Here is a 24,228-nt window from a genome sequence, read left to right as displayed (position 1 = left end):
TGGAGCAATTGTTACAGGAGCAAATGTTGTGTAACCTTTGAAACATTGACCAGAAAAGACTATTTGTAGAGAATATGATGGTGTAAGTTGAAAGGTTAATCTATACAACTCACTGAAATCATTGAAATATTGGTTTATGTTATTGACTTTTGTAAATTTCTTGGATTCAACAAAAATGGATTGATGTTAATAGTAATTTCTGTGTGCTTCCTAGTTTGAATTTGAAATTGGAAATATTCATGTACATATATGATACTTTTTCATACCAAATATATTTATTGTCACTGTACTGTGTAAATAAAGATTTCTATTAAACAATTTCAGAAAACCATGCTCTTACTCTTAGTAATATTGTTTCTTCTTACTGTACTGGGGATCTTTGGAATATTGAGTACATGAACAGAAGAATGACACAGGTCCACGATTGATAATTTTAGTAAATAAAAAATATAGTGAAAGTAAGGATGTTGGTAGGTTTTTCATTTCATTTCAAGCACTTTTTGTTAAAAATTTAGGGATTTATATTACATACATGACTGGCTCTTATAGTAACAATATCCTGTGTTAAACTCAAACTCAATTTGGTCAGAAATTTTACTAAGGTCGTCCTCATATCCGTATACTCTGTTATTTACAGAGTGATCACAAGTTTGTTGGTTTGGTTAATTTATGTTTTGGCTGTACAAATAAAAACATCAATTTTGATAGAGTTCCCTCTCTCTATCACTTCCTGTTGCAATTTTTTTAATCCTTTCCGTATTAATCTCTCCTTTACTCACTTCCATCATTCTTCTCTCTTCATATTCTCTTTTCCTTTCCCAATATATTCCTTCTTCCCATCTCTCTTGAATTATTTTTTCTGCCATTGTTCACTACTTTCCTTGTTTAGTCTATCCCCTTCCTACTGTCCTTACCCTACCATCCTTCCTTTTTGTTATTTCTATTATTAGGGAAGATATCTCAAATTCTCTGCAATTCACCTTAAAACTCCTCTCCTCACACGATTTGTAACTACTATTCCAATGGGTGTTGCATGAAACTTACAATCAATTGCAAATCAAAGTTGAATAGATCATAAAATGAATCATGCCTTTAAATTAATCACAAATTTGAAATTGATTGCTGGTCTGTTTCCTGGATCTCAAAGTATGAATTTCATTGATTAGCTTTAGTCAATATGACCTTATCACTTGTAAATTTGCAACTGAAATTTGTAATTGTTTGTAAAATGTTTCTTGCAACATCCGTCTAATCAAGCAGCAAGCAGAATCAAAATTGACAAAATGAGAATCGGTTCTTTTGAAGTAGTTTTACAATCATTTTAAAAATTATATTTTATTGACTATATATAACATTTTCTCATATTGTGTTTCTCATACTTGATAATAACAAACATTAATAAAAACAAACATAGTACTTAATAGAAGTATGAGAGCAGCCTAGTAGTCGCATGGCAAAGACAAATAATGGATTTCATATTCTACATAAATCAAAACATGTATGCTGATTGGTTTAAATAGCATCATGTGACCAACCATATTCTCACTATTTTGCGATGATATCGAAAATGAAACGCCCATCGAAGAAAATGCTATTCCGTGACGTCAATGATGGTATAGTCGACTATTCCATCATCGATGTGACGTCACAGATTATGATGGCGCAAGCACTAATACGCGTTTCACGTGGCCTCAGGAAAAGTAGGTCAGTCAGCGCAGCTGGTTTGGTTTAGAATTAAAAAAGGATGAACTACGAGTACAAGAACTAGATTATCAAGATCTATATATTACTCAATTAAAGTAGGATATAAAATAAATATACCAGGCCTTTATTTCGAAAGTATTGGAGGGAATAATTCATCCTCGGTTGTACTGGCAAAATCACTATTTTCCCCGAGGGAAAAAATAGTATTGCCAGTCCAACCTCGGATGAATAATTCCCGCTGTACTTACTCAAAGCCTGGTATATTTGAATATTGAAAGAGTGTCACCAGGCAGAGTCTAATGCAATGATAGGTTTTAAAAAATCCACTGTAGAAAGCTTCAGAAAGTCAAATATAAGAATGGAGGCTCCTATCCCTTCTAAAATTTTGTTTTTCCCAAGTCATCAGGCTGCCTTGTCCACACCCCATGTATGCACTTTCTCCACTAAGGGGAAATATAGGGAAGATATCTGGTGGCTTTTATACTTTCTGGCAGATATTGTGACTTTTCTATCTTTTTTCAACCATTAGTTTTTTATTCCAGGGAATCTAACTATGCATTACAAGCTTGGCTATTCCCTCCTACACCACGTCTCATTATATACTGTATGGTGTGCCTATAGTCTCTGACGTCATGGCTTCTTATTAAGAATGTCCATTCTGATATACACTATCCTTCCAACTTGATGACATCCACTGACGTCATGATTGCTTTAATAAAGGAGATATCCATTGACAGGATTCATTCAACCTGCTAGATTTCTGAAGAGCCCCTATGACGACTATTCCTTTGACAACCATTGCAGTCAGGACTGCATTAATACACATACCAATATACCCAATGACAACTATCTTGAAAGCCTGGTCCACACCTTAAACCCTTTAGATTTTTGGCTTGCATTCAGTTGTGTATTGATTGAACGCATATAAATGCCGTCCAACACAACGCAACAAAGTAAGCCAATACAAAGTCAGTATCCAGACTAATGCAGAGGCTTTGTGTTCAAACTCGCGCAAGTTTGAAATTTGTTCAAACATACACAGCTGAACGCAACCAGAACCCATACGAGAAAGGATAAACAACATCAAGCAGCGTGTACGCAGGCCAACTGCCTGGCTTGCCTCCCTTGTGCTTGCATCACCTTGTTTACTGTGTTCAGTGTCATATAAGCTCATCCATAAGAGTGCGATTGCTGCAGAACATTTTACTGCATAGTAAATAGCTCACATAGCAATACACAGCAAGATGCAACGGTGTGAGCCAGGCTTAAAAGATTGTGTTTAAACTATTACATGTAATATGAATAATATGCTAAGTCCAAGAAAAGGTCACCCTCGAAGGCAAAATTTCATCTTTAATTTAAGAAGTTATCTTTGGTGGGGTAAGAAAGCCCAAAAGCTGAATTTTAAAATTTCATTAAGAAAAATTTGATAATATGCATATTTATGCTAATTTGGGGCACCTAATTTGCATAATTGGTAAAATGGGACAATTATAAAAAAACTCATAGAAAATAAAAACAAAACTTGTGAGATTTAGTCAGGTGGGACATGGACCCCCTAACATCTTATTACTTTTTTGGCGAAAAAAGTGGTGTCATCTAATTAATTATGCAAATTAGTTCTTGTCCAAGGATGGAATGTCTCATACGTAACATTTTGAGGATGTTTTTTAAAGTTTTTTTTAATAATACAAGACCTGAATTGTAGCATCTCTGTGAAGTTCTAATTTATAATTTTGTATAAAAATGTTATACCCCAAAAAGTTTCAAAAATAGACTTTACCTTTTAATTAAAAGTTAATTAGAAAATTGCTACGTATGGGACAACATGTTACTTATGGGACATTTACACACAATGTCAATGGGGAGATTTGTGTACAAAGTGAATGGAAAAAAACGAATTTCAAGAGTGCTCTAAAAAGTGATAATTTACCTTTTCTTTAGTTTTCAAAGTCTGATTTGTTATGAATACTGATTAATGAAAACAATTGAAGCAAAAAAATTGTGAACATGAAAAAATATGAAAAAATAGAAAACAATAGAAATACATAAGAAATTCATGAAACCATAAAAAACAAGAAAAAAAATGTTGAAATGGCTGATTTCCTTTCAGTCATATCAGATATGTCTCAATAGAACATTTTAAAAGACAGAAACTCTTGTTATTTCCATATTTTAAATGATTTCAGTTTTTTGAATTATGGGGAAAATTGTGTATGTTCTCTATGGGGACAAAAAGTCCCATACGTAACTGTCCCACACGTAACTGTCCCACACGTAACATGTCATTAATTTGTTTAATTAGAGTCTGTAATTAGAGGGATTTTGCTTATGACATGAAACTTGTCTTAGATATACTAGAGTAGTGTGACTTCTATCATACTAAGTTACAAGTTGTGAAATGAAATACTTTCAGAGAATTCTCAACATGAAAAAAAATGTATTAAAAATTGTCTTTTTTTCTGCGCCTCATACCTAACAGCCCATCTTTTCTCTCTAAAAGGTCAAGGTCAATGTTATATGTCACCATTTTTGCATGATTATTCTTCTCCTAGATGTCTACCATCATGAGGGTATTCAATCTAATCAAAGTCAATTAACACTATTTTTCAGGTCATTAAAGCCTCTGAAATGTCCCATACGTAACACGCGCGAATTCTTGGACTTGCCCAATAATCATAATATGCAAATTTTTATAGCACTTAAAACAATGTTTCTAAGCACTGGATACTATTGACCTGCCTTTAGTATGGCTACTCTTGTCAACCGCTCAAGCATTCAAGGAATTTCTTTCTACCAGGTACCCATGTACCTAAACTGGGTGGAGAGTGGCAAAAGTAGATAAATGCCTTGTCAAAGGACGCGAGTGCCTGTATTGGGATTCTAACCCTGGGCCTTGTGGTTCAAAGTCTTGGACTTTGGGCTACAAAAATTCCAAAGGTCCATAGATCCTCATATGAAGAAACAGCATTGTCGGCAGGATTCACGTTCATGAGCTACCAGATTTGAGTTCTTCCATTAATTGTTTCTTTTCTCGTTCCATGTCCTCAATAAGTTGCATGTTTTTTTCAAGTCTGTTTTCCAATGTCTGCAGTAAAGGCCCTGTCAATCTCTCCAGCTGGTGACAAACTGATTTTGTGTACACTGAATAAGTAATGATGAATGATGGAGGAGGAGAGGAGGAGAAAAGAGAAGGGGGAGAAGGAGAGAGGGAAGGAAAAGGGCAAGGATGATGAGAAGGGGAAGGAGAAGAAGATGAAGAAAGAGAAATAGGACAATAGGGAAAAATGCAAGAGAAAAGGAGGAAAAGAGAAAGAATAATCATATTAATAAATCATATCAATTATCATTTCACACATAAACAATTCATTTCCTAGTCCAAATTTAAAAACAAGAGTGTCGCTAAGTTGAGCACATAATACGCCTGGAAGCGGGAAATGACAAGCAAGAAAAGTGGAAGGTGGCAACTTCACCTTTGACCTTCTGACCTCAAAATCAATAGGCTTCTTGGGATACATGCTAGTATCAAATTATACACACCAAATGATATGAGCTGAGGTTAAGGTAAACTGAAGTTATTGCATTTACAAGGAAAAGTTTACAGACGGATAGACACCGAGCATGATACCATATTACGTCCCGTAGGACGGGCGTATAATAATAATCATTAGACTGGTGTAAGGAAGCTCAGTAGAAAAGTGATCTGATAATAATATCCTAAACTGTATATCCTTGTCTGTACGGCAAAAGGCAATGATTTATATTCTTGTATCAGTGTTTGACTATAATAATTCATAATGTATGTTTGTGTAATATGTATGTTCAAAATACCATGCAAATTTCAGTTTATCCTCTTTGGACATTTGGACAACTATATGTATAAAGACAGTTGCCTTCTTACCTGCTCCATTGTGTATAGCTGTTAAGAGGTGACCTTGCGTTGCCTCACTGGCCTTAGCATAGGCTTCTCCCTCTTCCATGGTCAGTATCCGTGGCAACTCAGCTAACGCATCGAGACACGCCCGGCCAAAGGTCTGCTGTGGGATGATATGGAGGGCGATCTCCAGCCGCTCATACCTACAGAAAGAGGAAATCTATTAAAGGAGCAGTCTATCCTGAAAAAAAGTTTGTTCTAAAAAACATCAGAACAATAATTTAGAATATTGGTGAAGGTTTGAGGAAATTTATAATACAAGATTAAGAAAGTTAAAGAACTTTTTAAGATTTTGATTTGTATTTTGTGACATCGTGATATCTATGAACAGCTGCTTGATATGTTATGTACCGGTAATATAAAATCCATCAATATTGTTTTGTTCATGATAACTAAAATTTTTCTTCTTTTAAGAGCAGGTGTGCAATAATTTGTTTAGAATGGATAAAGTAAAATGAGAAAAAGAAAACAGTTGATTTGATCAAAATTGGGCAAGAAATTGCAAAAATTATGACATTTTGAAGTTTTTCATGCTCTTTTGGAAACAATTCTAATGCATGTCCAGATGAATTAGCAATGGGCAAGCTGATGATGCCATATGTCTAAATATTCTTTCACATTTTATCATTCGAATTTTGACTTCCAAGAATTAAAAAAAGATAAATTAATGACTACTGATTTACTGAGTAAGATAATTATTGCCGAAGCTTATTTTGTTTGGAATATCAAACTCTTTGATGCCCCCTCAAGACTAAATCTGTGAGGGCATACAAATTATGACATCATACTTTAATACCCTACATGTACATGTATGTAGGGAGCTTTATACTTCTTGTCCATATACAATAACTTCTGACTTGGGCAAATTGGCCATACTGCTCAAGGATAAGAAGAGCACGCATCATGGTGTTGTGTTTCAACAGATAAGTCTACAGACTATGCGGAAGGTTAGAGGTTCAAAACCTACCACAGCACTCAAATCCTTCTACAAGGCTTTATCTACCTTTGCCACTCTCCACCCAAGTGTTGTGAATGTGTACCGAGTAGGAAGGAATTCCTCAAATGCTCAACCCCAAGATCAGCGTAGCCACGATAACATCAGGTAATTGTACACGACATAGCATGCAGTGCTTAGAAATCTTTTCATCTTATTATCATTATTATTGTCATACTGGGTTAGGTTGTGAAAATCTGTCCCAGAGAAAAGGACACTGGGATTCCCATGTCTTTTTTTCTTCAAATTCATAGTAAGAACGTAATAACAATTGTGAATCTATCTCTGAAAACAGGTTTTCTTTTCGGTGGGATGCACTGTAGAATGCAATCGAAACTTACTGAGGTGCCTCTCCTTCCGGGCTTTGGTTGATAGACTGAAAGCATGTGACTTGAATCAGACCTTGATTGGTAGAGTTATCATCATTGAAACATGAGAATATCAAACCCACAAAACATTCATCAAGTAACTGGTAAGAGGCTTGAGTTTGAACATCTAACGGGTGCAAACAAACGACAAGAAATAGATGGAGTTATCATTATTACATGAGAATATCAAACCCACAAAACATTTATCAAGTAATTGTTATAAGGCTTGAGTTTGAACATCTAAGGGGTGCAAACAAAGAAAGGGAAGAAATAAAACTAGTCATATATACACATGTCAGCCATCTAGAGCACTTTCTCATTTGAAATTTCCTATGTTTATTCCTTTTATTTACTTTCTAAAATTATTTCACTCAAGTCTTTCAATTACTTACATAAAATAAACATTAAAAAGTAGATTAAATTCACTCCATATTTGTGAGGAGCTGGCCTTAAGCCTATGGGAATGGAAAAAATCAAAATCAGTGGGTTAAAGATCCATGCCACGAAAGAAAAGTTTAACATAATCGGTCTGGCTTGAATGACCTCAGCACATTCCTCACCACCCCACCCCCTTCATTAGTTTTACTTTACTCACCAACGTGTGAGGGCCACACTGTGATGTGAGGATGCGAATGATACCAACCAACTACCCTAAGCGGTCTACTCATCTCTCGGGCTAATCTGTTCATATGGCTGTCAAGGAATGTCAACATTTTTCTGAAGATGCTATGAAGTCCATGTGTGACAAGCCACCTAAAACAAACAATATGCTGACAGAGAAGGTACTCTGTAAATAGCCAGAATAGAAATTGTGCCTTCAAAAAGCTTTTATCTGAAAGAGTAATTCTTCTTTACATTACCAATATTTCAAGTTGCAAAAGTGAATAGAAAAGAATATAAACACTTGGTGGCCATTTTATTGGATTCTGTTCAAACATATTTTGAGATCGTTACCATAACTGGCATTTATGTTTCAAACTTGATGTTGAAAGGATATCTCTGCTTCTGAGGCTGCAAATGAGAGTTGCTCTGGAGATATTTCTACCCTGTCTTTCCGTTTGTCAGATCTGCGTAACATGATGACAGATACAATATGAACAATCTTATTTGTATCAATCTGTAATGAAAAAAATAAGAAAACAAATGGGTAAAATACCAAGGATATAAGCCCTCCCCCCCCAAAAAAAAAAAGAAATAGGCCAAGAATACTAACAATTACTCATCTGACTCAAAAATAAAAATTAATAAATTACCTCTGTGGCCTTTCACCCTGGACCTCATGTCCAATCGTATCATAATGAAAAGAGAGAGTTCAAAAAGATCTAGAACTAACATCAGATAGATCCAATATCACATCATAATAATAAAGCCATATTGACTGGCTTTGGGGCGATACGACAAATATCGCCCAAACTCTATTCATATCACCCGAGTCATACGAGGATGATTTCAATCTAGTGAGAGTGATATATGTCCTTTCGCTCCCAGGTAAGTCAATATTGCTATTATCAACCATATCAAACATGTAGAGCAAAAGTTGTGAAAATGTAGATATTTTAAAGTTTAAGAATGGGAATCTATGTTGAGCAGACATGTCCTCTGAATTTTACCATTGTGACATTACGTAATTAACATGACGCGTCCCTGGCCTGGGGACGCAGTATCCAGCCCTTTGTCTCATCTTGACGTACGGCACCGCGTGGTTCAAGGGTGCGTACAAAAACGTAGAATACCCAGATGTTAGCTCTGCCTGATTGCCCGCTACATTTCCATGCATTTTCCCAAAGACTTTCCTGAGCGGTCAATAAATTTTGTCCGTGGGTAAACAAATTGAAAATTATTGACAGACCACTTGATCCAAATCTTAAGCAGGCAATGTATTAAAGTCGCCTTGCTCAGATATCTGATACGGTTAATAATATATATCTAAAATTTCTTTGCCTAAAAGTGATAATTTTTTTCAATTTTGTGTATCTATTGCATGCTCTTAACGATACTGTTACTGGATTGAAAAAACAAACCACTTGCACAGCACTTGGCAGATACCGGTAGTGTAGAACGGATAGTGGAGCTTTCGTCGCTAGTGGGCGTGTACATTTTGCTTTTTACATGACGTCATCCAGCCACTGCCAAGAGCAAATTTATGAATGAAAATATAGTAAGCATGCGCAGTGCACGCCTTCCATTTCCCCACACAGTATTCCATAAAAATAAGTACTGGTATGCAATTCTCTACTACCTCGGACCAAAATCGACCAAGAATTTCACTTTCCTATATTTTAAACGAATTATGAAAGGTATTCTCGCACTCATTCAATGAACAAGGTTATGATATAACCTTGTTCTCAGTTACATCTCCATGTGTGGCAAAATAATGGTGGCACTGTTTGGCTTAATTTCTCTTTTTTTATGGGACAAATGCTTGATTTTCTTACATTGTCAGTTTTCATTACAGCTATTCATCATGCAACTTGGCTCTTATGTAAATTTAATTCTTTAAATTATTTTTTTCTTAATTAGATATAGAGATTGAAAAATAATTTTTTTTTGCCATATTACTTTCCACCAATAGAGGGAGTACACAAAAATATCCCCCAAATTTAAGTTTTTGAGTGCTCTGGTGAACACAAAAATTATTACCAAGTTACTAATAAAAAATAAATTGCAACAGTATGGAAATCAGTAATATTGGTCACAAAAGTGATATTTTAATGATTTTTCAAAGTGTGTGCTATGTACAGCATTGGCATACCATAGTCCTACCTGTAGATTCCCCACAGGTAAGATGGTTGCAGTGAACAAGTGTATTCTTGGAGGATCTATTTTCTCACCGATACCAAACAGGTAAGCAAATTTCTATTAACGCTTGCTTTTCCATCAAAATATTACGAATTGGCGTCGATATGGCATCGTGTTCGTTAGAGTTTGTAGAGTCTATCACAACGTGCAAAAGTCAATTGACTCCCGGGTTTCTGAGCGTTGCGTGAATATGCATGAAATTGCAGAGTCTTGATAGTGTTCAATCGATACTGGAGCGATTCGATCATGAACCAAGACCGCACAAAGTCCGAAGGAATTATTTTTCATGTAATTATTCACATAGTCCGAATCGCTGTATGGAGACAGTCTATACATTGTACACAGTCTATGAACGATTTGCCACTATGACTTGCCCACAGCAAAAAACAACGCAGCAATCTAATTTTGATAAATTGAAGAGATAACTTAGACAAACAGATGGAAAATTATGTGAAAGTTTTAAAAAAATATATAATTGCATGAATATATTTTCAAGACAAACATCAAATGTATTAGTGACTCTTATTGGAATGTGAAACACTCTTTTTTTGTCACTTCAAATATTAATGCAGTTTCCAAATTTGATTATTTACAGGATTTTCAACAATTAAAATAAATCTTCAATTCAAAAAATCAATCAGTGAAATTTCAACAGCCCTCCCAACAAAAAACTGCCTAAAAATAAAATAAACATGATAAACATGATAAAGCAGGCTTGTCTAACTCTAAAAATAAAACATGTAAAAACTAAAAAGAATTCGACTCTAGGTCTACGTACTAAGTACGTTCGTTAGTCAGATCTAGAGAACGATATGTTCTTCACGATCTTGTCTTTTATGAAATGAGAAATCACATCTCAAAAGTTTCCATGGGTGTGGCTTCCTGTATGCTGTAGTACATCTGTGTCTATGAAGAGTGAAATATTATTTTTAATTAGGCCTACACAAATATCAACGTATGGGACAATGCATAAATAATAACCCACCTCTCCGATGCATAAACCCATAACTTCTTCTCTCTCGGTAGAAAATGCATGGGTGAGGCACACCATAAAGGCATCAGCCGCAAGGTATACCCCCGTAGCAGTCATTTCCAATGGTTGATAGCACTTTTCATTAAAATTTCTTCCGTGTAGATTTGACTTTCTTCGAAATTCGGCTATCGGAGCTGATCACTGATCTCGAGATCTCCACTCGTATACCGTACCCGTACCGGTACCGTACTCGACTCGACTCGACTCAGCTGCTGATAAGCTGAGCGTCACGTTAGCTAGAGGGCCTTGTTTTCTTCGTGAACCGGTTTTTTTTGTGGGGGGGGGGGGGAGTTGCCTCTAATATAAGAAGCCCTCCTCCCCCATACAATGATTAGGATTTATTATTTTTGCATGTGGGATGTGCGGGTGTGTTTATATATTTTTTCTGTATTATTTTTCTTAATTTCTTTCAGTGAAGTGGAAAAGTGAATGGATTAATTTATTCATGGTACCTTGATGTTTTATTTATGAATTATTATGCTGTATCATTTATGAAGTTATGAAATTGATGAAGTCAGTTTATGTTTGTATTCACTAGAAGCAGCAATAAAAGAATACTTTAAAACAAAACAAAATATCACCAGTGCTTGAAATCTGATAAATATAGAAAATGAATACTAAAACTAAAACTAGAGAGGGAGATCGAGAGGGGGGGGGGGGGGGGGGGGGTGAGCTCTTAACTTTACTTATTCTTCTTTGAATGATTATTTTTATTAACTCGTTTTCTTGTTGTAAGTTTGGATTTTTGTACCTATCGAAGTTGCTGATATACAGTGTACTTTAATCAAGTTCGTTTCAGGAACCTTGGTATTTTTAGTTAATATTTTACTATTGTAACGGTCGGGATAAGAAACAATAGTGAAAAAGGGGTAAGAAAAGAAATTTGATTCACAAAGGAAATATACCATCGCTATAAAAGTGGAATAAATTGATGGATCTAAAACGCTTGGACACTCACAACAGCCTTGCCTCTGAAAAAATAGGATTCAGATACAAAATTATTTAGCAGGGGCCGCGAAACGGATATGAAAGTGTGTGTGCGGGGGGGGGGGGGCTGATCACGCAAAAATCACAATCTGATGGTCATTTTTACGTTCTTGTACACAGTTATGAAAAAAGTGGGGACAGAAGCTTTCAGCCCCTCCCCGGTTCTTAAGGTGGGAATATGTTTGGGTACTCGAGATCGTCGGATCGAAGCAAAACCTGTAACAGTAATTTTTAAGGATCGTTTTGGGATATTGATGGAGCACAGGGTCCAACCTGCATAGGCAGCCGAATAATGCCCCTTCCCCGCATTTATCTTCTCCCAAATAATTGTACACCATTTAGTAGTCAATCTTTGCAGGGGGATTTTTGCTATTTCTTGCTTTTCAGTGTTATATTCATTAAGTACTTGAAAGGCCAATTTAAGGGTCAGTTCACTCTCCCTGATCATGATTCTCCCTGAATAGCAGAAACTTCCGTTAGTTAAAACATGGAAACCACTATCGTACTTACGCACAGTAGACTGCCCCCCCCCTGACGAGCTTGAAATTCCTTTTTTGTCCCCCTGACGAGCTTGAAGACCTTTTTTTTTGCTTGTCAAATTTTATGGCGGACGGTTTTGCCCCCCCCCGTGAAAAATCCTAGGTACGCCACTGATTGAAACTAATACTAAACAGTGTTAATCTTACAATTTTCTTGAAATGCATTTTCCTTTTGATTTTAGTCTGTAAAATAGTGGCTTCGTGGATGTCTGGATGCATGAATGGCGGTCATACCTTACTTTGGCGCAAATTTGGCAAATAAAGTGCTCAGACCTGACTACTCAACCTTTTCAAGCGTCAACATTTCGCAACAACAAAATGTTAAAAAGTAATTTGTATATATATATCTAGGTTTTCCAGGTCAAATATCCGCCGTATCAGAGCAAGTGTCCTATTAGGTATTTCAAATGTCCCATCAGCCAGACTTATGTCCTCATAGATGAAGAACGTGTCCTTACAGAGAAGTCAAGTGTCCGCACAATATAATTTATTTTCAATGGTAAATCAAATGTTCATCTTGAAAATGAATTATCCGAATAGGTAAATAAGATGTCCATGTAGGAAATTCACATTTCCGTTCAATAACAATTGTTACATAGTCATGCATAAATTAAGGCATCAAGTCGTACATAGGTCAATTAAATATCGTTTGGGTAATTCAAATGTTCATTTGCTAATGATCCTGGAAATGGATTGGAATTTTCTTATAATGTATGACATATGCACACATCAAATATCGAAATTCTGTTCAAAAGGTAAAGATTATTCAAACAATAAGGTAAAAACAATTACAAATTGGTTTATTGAAAAGAAAAAGGGGGAAAATACTTAAAAATTTACTGCAAATTTTAGCAGAAAAAGCATGTTTTATACATGTCATACCGAGAGTTTAACATAGCTAACGTTTTTATTTAAAGGAAAATGCATTAAAATATATGTCTAAATATTTTTTCCAATTAAACACTGACAATGCAGGCATATAGTTATATAGGGTCCAAAAGCAAGGTAATTGAACAATGATAAGAAATAGATATGAAAAACCCCAAATGGAATCATTATTTAAAACAAAATTATGACATAAATATTGTTTAAAATAAATATGGGATAAGAGATACTTTTAATAACTCAAGATTAGGTGAATAATTATTTTTTTAAGAACAAGAATGCGAAAATACTACCCTGTCCTCATTGGCGGATCGAGAGGGCTTATCAAAAACATGAAAAATAATGCTTCTAATCGGGCTAGATACGCCACTACCAGCCCAGTCTAATCAAATCGAATTAAAATAATCAATCAACTCCAACATTGAAAACTACATCGTCTAAGACCATGAAGACGTTTCCCTGAATTACCAAAATATAATGAAAATATTTTTAAAGGCATTCAAGGTTGTTGCATGCTAAGATGCGCCAGGTAATGCAGATTAGAGAATGAAATAATCTAAACTTTACGAATTAACATGCATTTTCATGAAGAGATGGTTTAGCATAATTATGTGGCACAATTCATTCATCTTAAGGTTGTATATGCATTCATGATAATACAGACATATTAATAGAAATAATTTTCATTTGCTCCGGCAAACTGAAGGTTATTACATGTTTGGGTTGACTGAGAGACTAGGGAAATTTATCTATAAACTGATACTTAAAAAGGATTAAACAATAATTATTTTAAAGACTTAAATAGGTTTCATAATCGCAAGAAACAAACAATGTTCACAAATGATAAGGTTTTTTTTCATATGAATTATGGAATTTATACCATGTTAAGATTTATTCTGGGTTTGGTCACAATATTGTATATTTATATCATGAAATAATTTTGTAGGACTTAATATAATGCTTTGTGTTCACTAAGAATCCTATAAAGATTTACTCCGGGCTTAAATATATCTAAACTTTGAGTGCTATTCACCATGAAAACACTGAAAAGTTTATCAAAATATGAAAACAAGTATTTCTAGCAAATCGTGAAAAGAGTTACATACACACCGTCAAGAATATGCAATACATAGGTGAGCTAATGATGTCATGTCCACACTTTCATTTTTTTCTTATATGTTATGAGATCAACACTTGTGTATAATATGTCTCCCCTGAAACAGAATAAGTTGTTGGGATGATCATCTTACACACTAAATCTGTAGTGAATCCAATTACTACATGTATCATTATTGTACAAAAATTGAATAAATATAATTTCATGTGATAGAATTAAAAATAGATAAATGAAGACAGGACATCACCAGCTTGCTCATTGTGTATGTATATATAATTATATATATATATTCATAAAGACGTGCTAATAACTGTTTAACCAAAATAATGCCGAAATTTAAAACGTTGTAACTTTGTTATTCCTTGTCACACTTTGTTGTAATTTTCAGGGTTTTATTAAAAAAAGAAAATCAGCATGGAGTATATACCTTTACTCAATATTTACTATGTACTCAAAATATTACACGTAGTATTCCGGAACACTCTGAAATAATTTAGATGACAATGAGATTTTTAATTCAGAAAACAAATTTAACGTACAATTACTTACAACCGCATCTGTTGAAAGAAATCATGAATCATGATAAACCCACCGGAGATAGACTTGGCTTACCGATTGCAAAAAAAGACTGGTGCCACAAATCTTCGAAAAGTAAGTGTAATTCTGATTTTCATAGCTGCCCACTCCAAATAATTATGAAGCAAAATATGAATAAGCTATCAGAATATTGATGAAGCTGATCATTTACAAACCCCGGTTACAAACATGTGATTTCTCGAAATAAATGAAATATTGTATCTTATAACCGGTGCACATTTTCGTCCTCTTTACGTTACAACCGATAGGAACTACTTAACCATAATCACTGAATGTTGGTAACGAAATGAACCCACTTGTCATCAACGTTTTGATAAAAACAATTTGACACAGATGAACATGACCTATTACTTATAAATTGAAAACCATCGGCTGTTCTGATATCAATGTTTAGTGGTTTTAATCTTCCCTTTGATCCGAGGGCAGACGATTTGTTTGAATAGGACCATTTCAAATTTCTAAAAAGTTACAATGGAAGTCCCACAAGATTCCGTTTGTCGACGATGTTTTTTTTTATCTACATGTAGTACATCAAAATTTATTAATAATGGCACTGTTAATTTGTCATATATATTATTGACGACACTACTCTTGCAAATTGCATTATTTTAGTCCATAATGTAATCAAAATTAGCATTCTATAATTACGGGCTTTTCTAATGCCGATCCAACGAAAGGAATTGAAAATATTGAGCTTTTAAAAGGGAAGGGTAGGCATAGCCACTATGATACTAAAAGAGTTATTATGTAAATAGTTAAATCCATTCGACTCCGTCTCAATTTTGGATGTAGGGTAACCACATCAGAACTGATATGAACATCTGTCTCGCAAATATCCAAGATTAGTATGCGGCGAGTGATGCGATACAACATTTGGATTTAAAAAGTTGAGATTTATCTGGTAACGGATACTTCGAGAAAGAGAAGAAAGAGAAGGTATACTTAGGGGTAATTGAATTTTGATTAATACCCCCAAAGTGTTCCTAATAGTGAGCATATGTATCACTTTTACCAACCCAATTAAACATGGTCTCAAGCTCTCCTCTCCCGTTTATTCTATCTGGGTCAACCTTAAGTGTTCTAAGCTTTTCTTGGGTGTTCCGCATTGCTATTGAGTCTGTCTCAGAAAGTGCCTTTGGTGACATCCCAAATGCCTTGGCCACCATCGCGTGAATAGGACTGACCTTGTCGCTGTTGTCCGACTTATCGGATCTCGTAGATGACTGGCGGGAATCGGACCGCGATGGGGCGGGGGAGACGTCATCATCAGATGATATCGACGGAAGTCGGCTTTCTAATTCGCTGATCATCTCTCGCGTCTCCTGCTTCCGCGTTTCCAGCTTTTCTTTAGACTTGTGATCACGATAGGCGGAGTTGAAGTACGCGGTCATCAGCAACGCCATGGCACGCGCAACGTCCTCTCTGTCGCAAACAACAACGTGACACCGCGGGTTTTTCTCTTCTGATTCGCTTCTCGAATCCGTTTCGCTGCTTCCGTTGACCTGCAAGTCACTTGCGCTGCTTCGACGTCTCCCTGACTCCGCCACAACCCAAGCAAAAACGCACCCATAGCCTTTGTTCGCCATGCAATACGAGATATTCCCTAAGCTGAACTGATACTGATGGTTGGTGTTTGGACGCGTATCCTCCATGAAAATCCCATGAGGACCAAGGGTGATGGAAACCCTCGGGAGCTTCTCTGGCCCGATCTTGTGAGCGCGTTTCCACAGTGCATGAACGGCTTCGACGACAGCAGACGGCTTTATGGCGTTGGAGACTTCAATTTTGCCCAGATAGGCGACACGAAAGACGGGGTCATCAGGGTGTATCGCCAAAGTTTGCTTTTTATGTTGAGAAAACATCGTGGTGATCCTCAAATATTGTTTTGTTCTGATAGTTTAACCCGCGACTCTCATTCTAAACATGAACAACACTCCACTGGGTTTAGCAGCAGTTCGATCGTCATCGTCCACTCTAAAGTAATCTGAAAATGAAATAAAATTAAAAGAATATGGATGCAAACGCCTCCAAAACACATCAACATCTGAGTCTGAATTATTGGCGTTGGGTGGCCATCTATGTCTCAGGATGACCAGAATCACGTGACAGGAATCTAAGCACACCGGAAGATTCTCCCGCTTATATAGACTTCGAATAAAACGGGGAACAGTTTAGTGATTCTATGAGCGAATAGACCACATCTAGGGCCAAAGCACATGTGCCAAGAAACGTCACTTAAACTATTAAAAACTTTCTATTTTTCGATAATGACAAAGGGGACGAGGAAAATTTGACAAGCAAAATAAAAAGAAAAAGATTTAAACGAAAAGGGTCCTCGCTTTCAAGGGGGGGGGGCACACTTGTATTAGAATGGCACTTATTATACCGGCACGGGCCGGATGTGCCACCCGGATTCGCCAGTGTGCCAATCAACTTTTATGTATTGGTAGCATTCATAATAATATCACAATAATTATAACGACAAACTTCCTTCATGTCATTGTTCAAGTAAGATGGAATTTGCATTGATATTTCAAACCACATTCTTAACATGCTAACTTTTATGGGGGGGGGGGGAATGATCGAAGTACAAAATAAATCTATATTTATCAAAGACTATCTCCATGCACATGGTCATATGTCAAGAGATACTTGGCGTCAAGTTTTCTCTTCACGAATAAAATACTTCCATAATGAGGGCAAGGTTCCGAAAATTCACATCATCATCATTTAAACAACAACAGAAATCTTCCAGTTTTCAAGGTAATTCAAACTACTTTGAAATAGTTTGTATCTTGTAAAATTTATAATAGTTATATAGATTTATTACCGGTCTTCATGTCAAACATTTCGTCCGCGAAAAACTTGGAAAGCAAAAAAAAATAGAAAAAGAAAAAGAAGGTCCTAACTTTCAAAAGGGGCACACTTAAGGGTAAAACGCATATTTTATATTATACAGTTTTATTATTGCTCTCAAAAGGGGGCACGGCTACTGGTGTTGACATATTCTAGGCCTACCTTATTCAGTCTCGGTGTTGTATTCCTTCTTCAGCGTTTCAAAAATTTGACGTTACTGGATACACTGCGCATGTCAGGGAAGTGTAGATTTAGCGCCCTTTAGTTAAAACAACGTATGAAGACAATGGCATATTAATCAATCAATGTGCAGAATTCAATCGTAGGGACTAGTAAAATATCTGAAACACTCACCAAGTTAGGAAAGACTAAAACAGATTATATTCGAAACAAAATTTTAATAAAATTCGAATTACCGACATGTAAATAAAAGACGTGATCGACCTGAATGGCAAGTTGTGAACGGATTTTGCTCAGAGATCGACTTTTTAAAAAAAAAAATCCATCTCGAAAACGTCGATCCTCATCTGAAAATATAATTTTGATTACCGCCATTAAACAGTATGTAGCACAACTCAAGTTGCATATTCTAATTTGGTCTTAGTGAGAAAAGAAAAGTCTATTTCTAGATGTATCGATGTTAAATGAAGTTTTGGTTGCTAAACTTAAAGGACAAGTCCACCCTAACACCAAGACAAAAAGTTTATTTGAATTAAAAGATAAAAATCAAACAATCATAACAGTGAAAATTTCATCAAAATCAGATGTAACAAAAGAAGTTATGACATTTTAAAATATCGCTTAATTTCGCATGACAGCAATATGTACATCCTGATCAGTATGCAAATGAGGAGACTGATGAAGTCATCAACTCACTATATTTCTTTCGTATTTAATTATATGAAATATGAAATATAATTTGCTCCTCACTCTCAAGAGAAACACGATTTATCCCTCCCTGAACATGTGAAATTTGCATTGTTTAAAACTATATATGGTTCAGTCAAGTTGGTGCTTATTGTCAAAAGTAAAAGAATGAAATATTGTATAATTTAAACAATAGGAAACAAAAGAAAAAGTATTTTTTAATGAATGAAGGACGTCATCGATTGTCTTATTTGCATATCACAGTTTTGTGAAAAATAAGCGAAAGTTTAAAATGTCATTACTTCCTTATGTTACCTCCGATTTTGATGAAATTTTCAGCGTTTTGCTCGTTTGATTCTTCTCGATTTATCAAAAATCATCATTTTTCTGGGATGGACTTGACCTTTAATGTGTACTCTTATTTTCACCAATGTTTTGTGGAAATTTAAATATTCAATTAAATCTTCAATTAATTCATTCTTTCATTCCTTTCTCTATTCGTTCGCTCTTTCACTCATTCATTCTCCCAAACATTTATGCATTTATGCATCCATCCATCCATTCATTAATCCAATCATGCATTCGTTCATTTATCCACCCATCAATCCATTTATTCCTCCAATCATTCAATCCATCCATCCATCCATTTAATCACCCGTTCATCCATTAATTAATTAATTAATTAATTCATTCATTCATTCATTAAATATACCCGACACCTGATTACACAAAGCAGTGTATACAATATTTCAACTAAAAGAAAAACCTTCCAGAGTTTACCAAGTCCAACTTGCATTCGAGTACATTAACATAATGTAAATTATGAATTACTGATATGTACAAAAACAATGAATTATTTCAAAAAGATTTATGTGGTAAACAAAATCTAAATTACTTACAGTTTACAGTGAAGCCCCTCTAGCACTATGTACCACCTAAACATAATACCATCAAAATGATATCATTACCCAGTTAAAATCATTGCTAAAACAATCGATCAGTGCGGTCTGCATATCGACCGATCTAGCCTGAAAAAAATCTTTTATATTTGCAAAGGGCATTGGTATTGGATTGTGTTGGTACGTGTTGATTGGTGTGTGTAATATTGGGGGAATGTGTGTATATATGATGCATTGCGTTGGGCGTGTACCACAAATATTTTAAAATAAAGTCAAAGAGAGAAATGGAGTGTATGTTGTTATATTGGGAGCATAAGTGTAAAGGAGTTAATGTTTGGAGTACAAGAAATATTTTGGAAATTGATTAAATAAATAAAAAAAGAAGAAAATTCGTGTTGGTACGATTAAGTGTGAGCGATATTGGGAATATAATGCGCAGGAGGGGGGGGGGGGGGATTGCGTATTGCGACGGATGCATTCAACAAGTATTTTGAAACTGGAGTTAAAGAGAAAGTGCCATTTTTACACTTAAAATGGAGGGTCATTTTGTTTCATCGAGTATTCTTGATATTTTGTATAGAATCGTCTTGGTGCACAGTATTAAGGTTGATCGTACTTCATTATCGAAATCAATCTTATTTGTTTTGAAATTAATACTAACAGTTCAACTTTATAAAAGTTACCGTGACACTTTTATTCGCGCAGGTTGTTCGTCGTCAACATTATCATAACTACCACCACCACAGCCACAATCGATCACCATCTTCATTTATAACAATGCATCATCATCATCACCATCATCAACACCACCATCATCAACATCATTACTACATGTATTATTATCATCATTATTATCATCATCATCACTGTCATCATTACCGTCATCACCATGCACCACTACCACCACAACCATCATCATCGTCGTCTTCATAACATCAGCCACATCGTCAACAATACCTACATTTTATACTATTTGGTATTGAGCAAAATGCATCCATGCATGACATTATAATCACGATAATATTGAGAAATTTGGAAAGCCCGCCCAGTTAAATATGATCCCTGAAAGTATTATATTCTATATATGTTTTATTTTATTATTATTTGGGTCGTAAGAAGAATTCTTCTCACCACAGAGAATCATTTCACGTCGGATTTTTAGAGCTCGGTGTATTTTACCGTGAAATCGCATGAACAATATCACAAATAAAGCTTCAATAATTCCATAAGCTTACTTCACGTCTTCCAATGCAGTTATCCTCTCTTTTAATAAGTGGATCGATGTCTGTGTATTCGCCCTTATCGACCCGCAAGCGGGAGTCTGCAACAGGTGTCACTGGCGTTCTCCCTGGGAGTGAGGTTAACCTACAAACATACATGGTAGAGAGAGGCGAGGAAGAAGTGAGTGGGGAGTGAGGGAGAGAGAGGGAGGGGACGAGTGAGAGAGGGGGAAGAGAGGAGCGTAATTGAGGGTAGGGGAGGGGGAAGAATCAAGGTGAGGGATAGATGGGGGAGGGGGATAAAGAGGGAGAGAGAAAGAAAGAATGATTTCAATCTATAAAGGATAACTTGAACCAGAATACAACATCATTTTGGCAAGATAAAGAAAGTGGTTTAAAAGTATGTGTATCTGCATTCTTAAAATGAAATATCATGTCAAAATAACCGTAGGCATATATCACTTGTCTATGTGCGTCTGGGCTATAAGAGTTCATTGCAGAAAACGTTGCAATAAAACGCAACTCTAAAGATCGAATGCAACCTGAGTTTCCATTAAAAAATATTTAGCCCTACCCCCCAAAAAAGAATCACACCAAGAAACAATGACTCATTAAACTAGCACTTACTTCTTCCTCTTAATTCTCTTTTTTTTAGATTGAGACACAATATTCACACAATGATATATTTCACCATTCTCTCTCTCTTTCTTTCCTTTTCTCCCTTTTTTTCTAGGTCATGATTTGTTATGGGGTAACGGGGGGGGGGGGGGGGGGGGTAAGCGCCCCAAGCCCATCTGTACGCCACTTGTGGTTGCGACAAATCTTTCATAAAGGGGCTTTCACATTTATTGCTGGTGCGATCGTTAATTTGAAATCATTACAATATAAATTATGTTGCACACAATTACAACAGTTGTAATCAGTCGCACCACCAAATGTGAAAGGGGCTTGTCCGTTGTTACAACTACGTGTGTGTATTTGAATTTTGTCTTAGATCAATCATATATGATTATTTACGTCTGGGACCGACCTTTAACGTCACCGTCCGAAAGCCGTGACCAGGGCTCGAACCTCTGCATCAATTTGTAACTTCCCCACACCTTGGATTACAGGCGCACGCCACAAAGCACATTTATTTGTTCTTAACTGTATGATTCTTAGAAAACACTTTAATAAACCAGTGTTGGTCCTGTATGCAGGGTTATCGGATAATCGTACGCTCGATTTTCACATTGAATTGTACATTAATTGTACAATCGATCCTTTCTTTATATTCAATTCAGTTTCATCAGTCATTGAGCTATGGGACATGCTTTTTTTCTACATATCTATATATCTATATCTTAACACATACCTTTGTGAATTTTCTGATTTTTATATTTTGATGAATGAATTAGGCCTAGTTAATTAGCCGCTTGTAATGTGAATATGTGTCATGTTATGATTTCTGTACAATATTTTGGTACTATGAATAATTATTTGTGAGCTATCACCGTGTTTTCTTTAATTTTATTGTAACATCTGCTATGTACTATTACTGAAAAAATCAGAAATACCATTACAAAACAAAAAATGTAGTCAAAGCAATTAAGCATTAGGGACATTCCCTGATGATAACTTTGTGTGATACGAGACCCATGTAAAATCAGACAGCAAACTAAAAGGTCGAAATCGAACAAGTTCACACAAACAAGTGGTTTACCTTATTTTTTGTTCCTTCAGTTCAAGCAAACACAGATGTACTAGGGTGTGTCTCCAAGAGGTTTTTGAGCGTTTTCAAGTGGTCTCTTGCGTCCACAACACGCCCAGTACTATGCTCAGGCTACCGCATCACAATCTTTAATACCGCGTTAGAAATATTTGCCACAAGCTCAAAAAATTAGAAATTGCATGCCCCTCTTTATAGGATACCCAGCTCGCATTACGTCCTCCCTTGGAGCCTCGACTGGTAATAATAAAGTCACACTTCATTAATTGTAAGCAATAGTAATATCACACTTCTATTTTCATCTTTTAGTTACTCTGAGATATATGTGTTGAAAACATTCTTTTGTATAAACATACTCCCTTTAGCCCTTCTTCATTCACCCTTTTGCAGCCTTCGGGTTTGTGTGACTATTGCCAAACACAAAGATCTCTATTGTAAACTTTTCAAAGCAATGAGATATTGAGGGGGTGCTTCTTTGTTATTTAAAACGTTTCATGGATCGACCGCCATCGACAAAAGATCATAGGCTTGCGCAAATAACACTACGTTATCCTAACTTGTCTTGTCTTATGCTCTGTCATGCATATATGCTCTCGTTTCATTATGCGTACAGCTTTTATCGTCAGTAATATAAACGAGAGTGGCGTCAATGAATGACGGTGGGGGGGGGGGGGGGGTGAGCGGGACAGTCGTTGGGCTCTTCATGTTAAATCAAGTTCTGAGGTAACACTCTAAATCTGAAATGTCTTTTAAAAGAGAATGAAACCCTTCAAACAAATTGACAGGTATATCACAGAAGAAAAACAAAGCAACAAATCACCAAATTTTAAGAAAAAACTGAATGAATGATAAGAAAGTTATCAGTATTTAAAGCTTAAAATTACTATTGTTAAAAGGACATCCTATTGGCAATTTGGTCAAAATTCAAGAAAGAAAACTCCAACCAGAGTCACGCAGTTGGAGTTCGCGCAATATTTTATTCAAATGCGACCATGTGATGTCACACTTAAGTATAAAGCGCCCCCACTTTTTTCTGGTCATATTTTACTTAAATTTTCCACTTTATCAAGTCTATCCGTATTTCTTTAAAGTGACAACATTTATAGATGTTTCATGAACTATATGGATAAGAGGTTATACCAGGGGCGGATCCAGGATTTTCCAAGGGGGATGGGAAACATTTTCCCGATGAAAATTTAACGAGGAAAAAATTTAGGTTTTCACCTAAAAATTTAAGGTAATTTCGTCCGCAAAAAAAAAAAAATGAGTAGCAAAAATAAGGCCCTCGCTTTCAAGGGGGGGGGGAGGCACACTTCGGTAAAAATAGGATATTTACATTAAGAATTTTGATTATGGCTCCAAAAAGGGAAGGCACGAACCCCCCACCCCCACCCTGGATTTGCCCGTGGATTGTATTATTATTAGAATGAACAAAAAAAAGGAAATTTGAGGGTATGTATTCACTATAAAGGAAGAGAGCAAACAAATTGAGAAGCCAAAAATGAATAAAACGGTCCTTGCTTTCAAAGGGGGTGAGGGCACACATCGGTAAAAATGGCATATTTAAATTGAAAATGTTGATTATGGATCTTAAAAGGGGGCACAATCTCCCCCCCCCCTGGATCCGCCTGTGGTTTGTACTAAACTCCTCAAAAAATGTTTTAAAATCCGGCTTTGATCGATAATCCCTCCTGTGAATTGATCATGTAATTCTCTTTAAA

At 35.8% G+C, this 24,228-nt stretch overlaps 2 protein-coding genes across 3 annotated transcripts; both read right to left on the bottom strand.

The window, feature by feature from the left end:
• Nucleotides 1-4,356: 4,356 nt before the first annotated feature.
• On the bottom strand, nucleotides 4,357-10,959 carry LOC121430132 (lys-63-specific deubiquitinase BRCC36-like). Its single transcript, XM_041627410.1, has 6 exons — nucleotides 10,785-10,959; nucleotides 7,998-8,117; nucleotides 7,596-7,683; nucleotides 6,974-7,127; nucleotides 5,606-5,781; nucleotides 4,357-4,848 (listed from the first exon to the last, which is right to left on the bottom strand). Exons 1-6 carry the CDS (start codon nucleotides 10,887-10,889, stop codon nucleotides 4,694-4,696), a joined length of 798 nt encoding a protein of 265 aa, XP_041483344.1. The 5' UTR covers nucleotides 10,890-10,959; the 3' UTR covers nucleotides 4,357-4,693.
• A 1,795-nt stretch (nucleotides 10,960-12,754) lies between these two features.
• Nucleotides 12,755-22,902, bottom strand: LOC121429890. Of its 2 annotated transcripts, XM_041627147.1 has the most exons (4): nucleotides 22,502-22,902; nucleotides 20,815-20,944; nucleotides 17,976-18,072; nucleotides 12,755-16,941 (listed from the first exon to the last, which is right to left on the bottom strand). In XM_041627147.1, the coding sequence occupies exon 4, from the start codon at nucleotides 16,817-16,819 to the stop codon at nucleotides 15,941-15,943; it is 879 nt and encodes a 292-aa protein (XP_041483081.1). In that variant the 5' UTR covers nucleotides 16,820-16,941; nucleotides 17,976-18,072; nucleotides 20,815-20,944; nucleotides 22,502-22,902; the 3' UTR covers nucleotides 12,755-15,940. The 2 variants fall into 2 exon arrangements, with proteins under 2 accessions (XP_041483081.1, XP_041483083.1); XM_041627149.1 differs by lacking the exons at nucleotides 20,815-20,944; nucleotides 22,502-22,902 and adding an exon at nucleotides 19,580-19,715.
• Nucleotides 22,903-24,228: the final 1,326 nt, after the last annotated feature.

Source organism: Lytechinus variegatus, chromosome 16, assembly GCF_018143015.1.
Source record: "Lytechinus variegatus isolate NC3 chromosome 16, Lvar_3.0, whole genome shotgun sequence".
In the NCBI taxonomy this organism is placed as follows: Eukaryota; Metazoa; Echinodermata; class Echinoidea; order Temnopleuroida; family Toxopneustidae; genus Lytechinus; species Lytechinus variegatus.
This window is presented reverse-complemented; position numbering and strand designations above follow the sequence as displayed.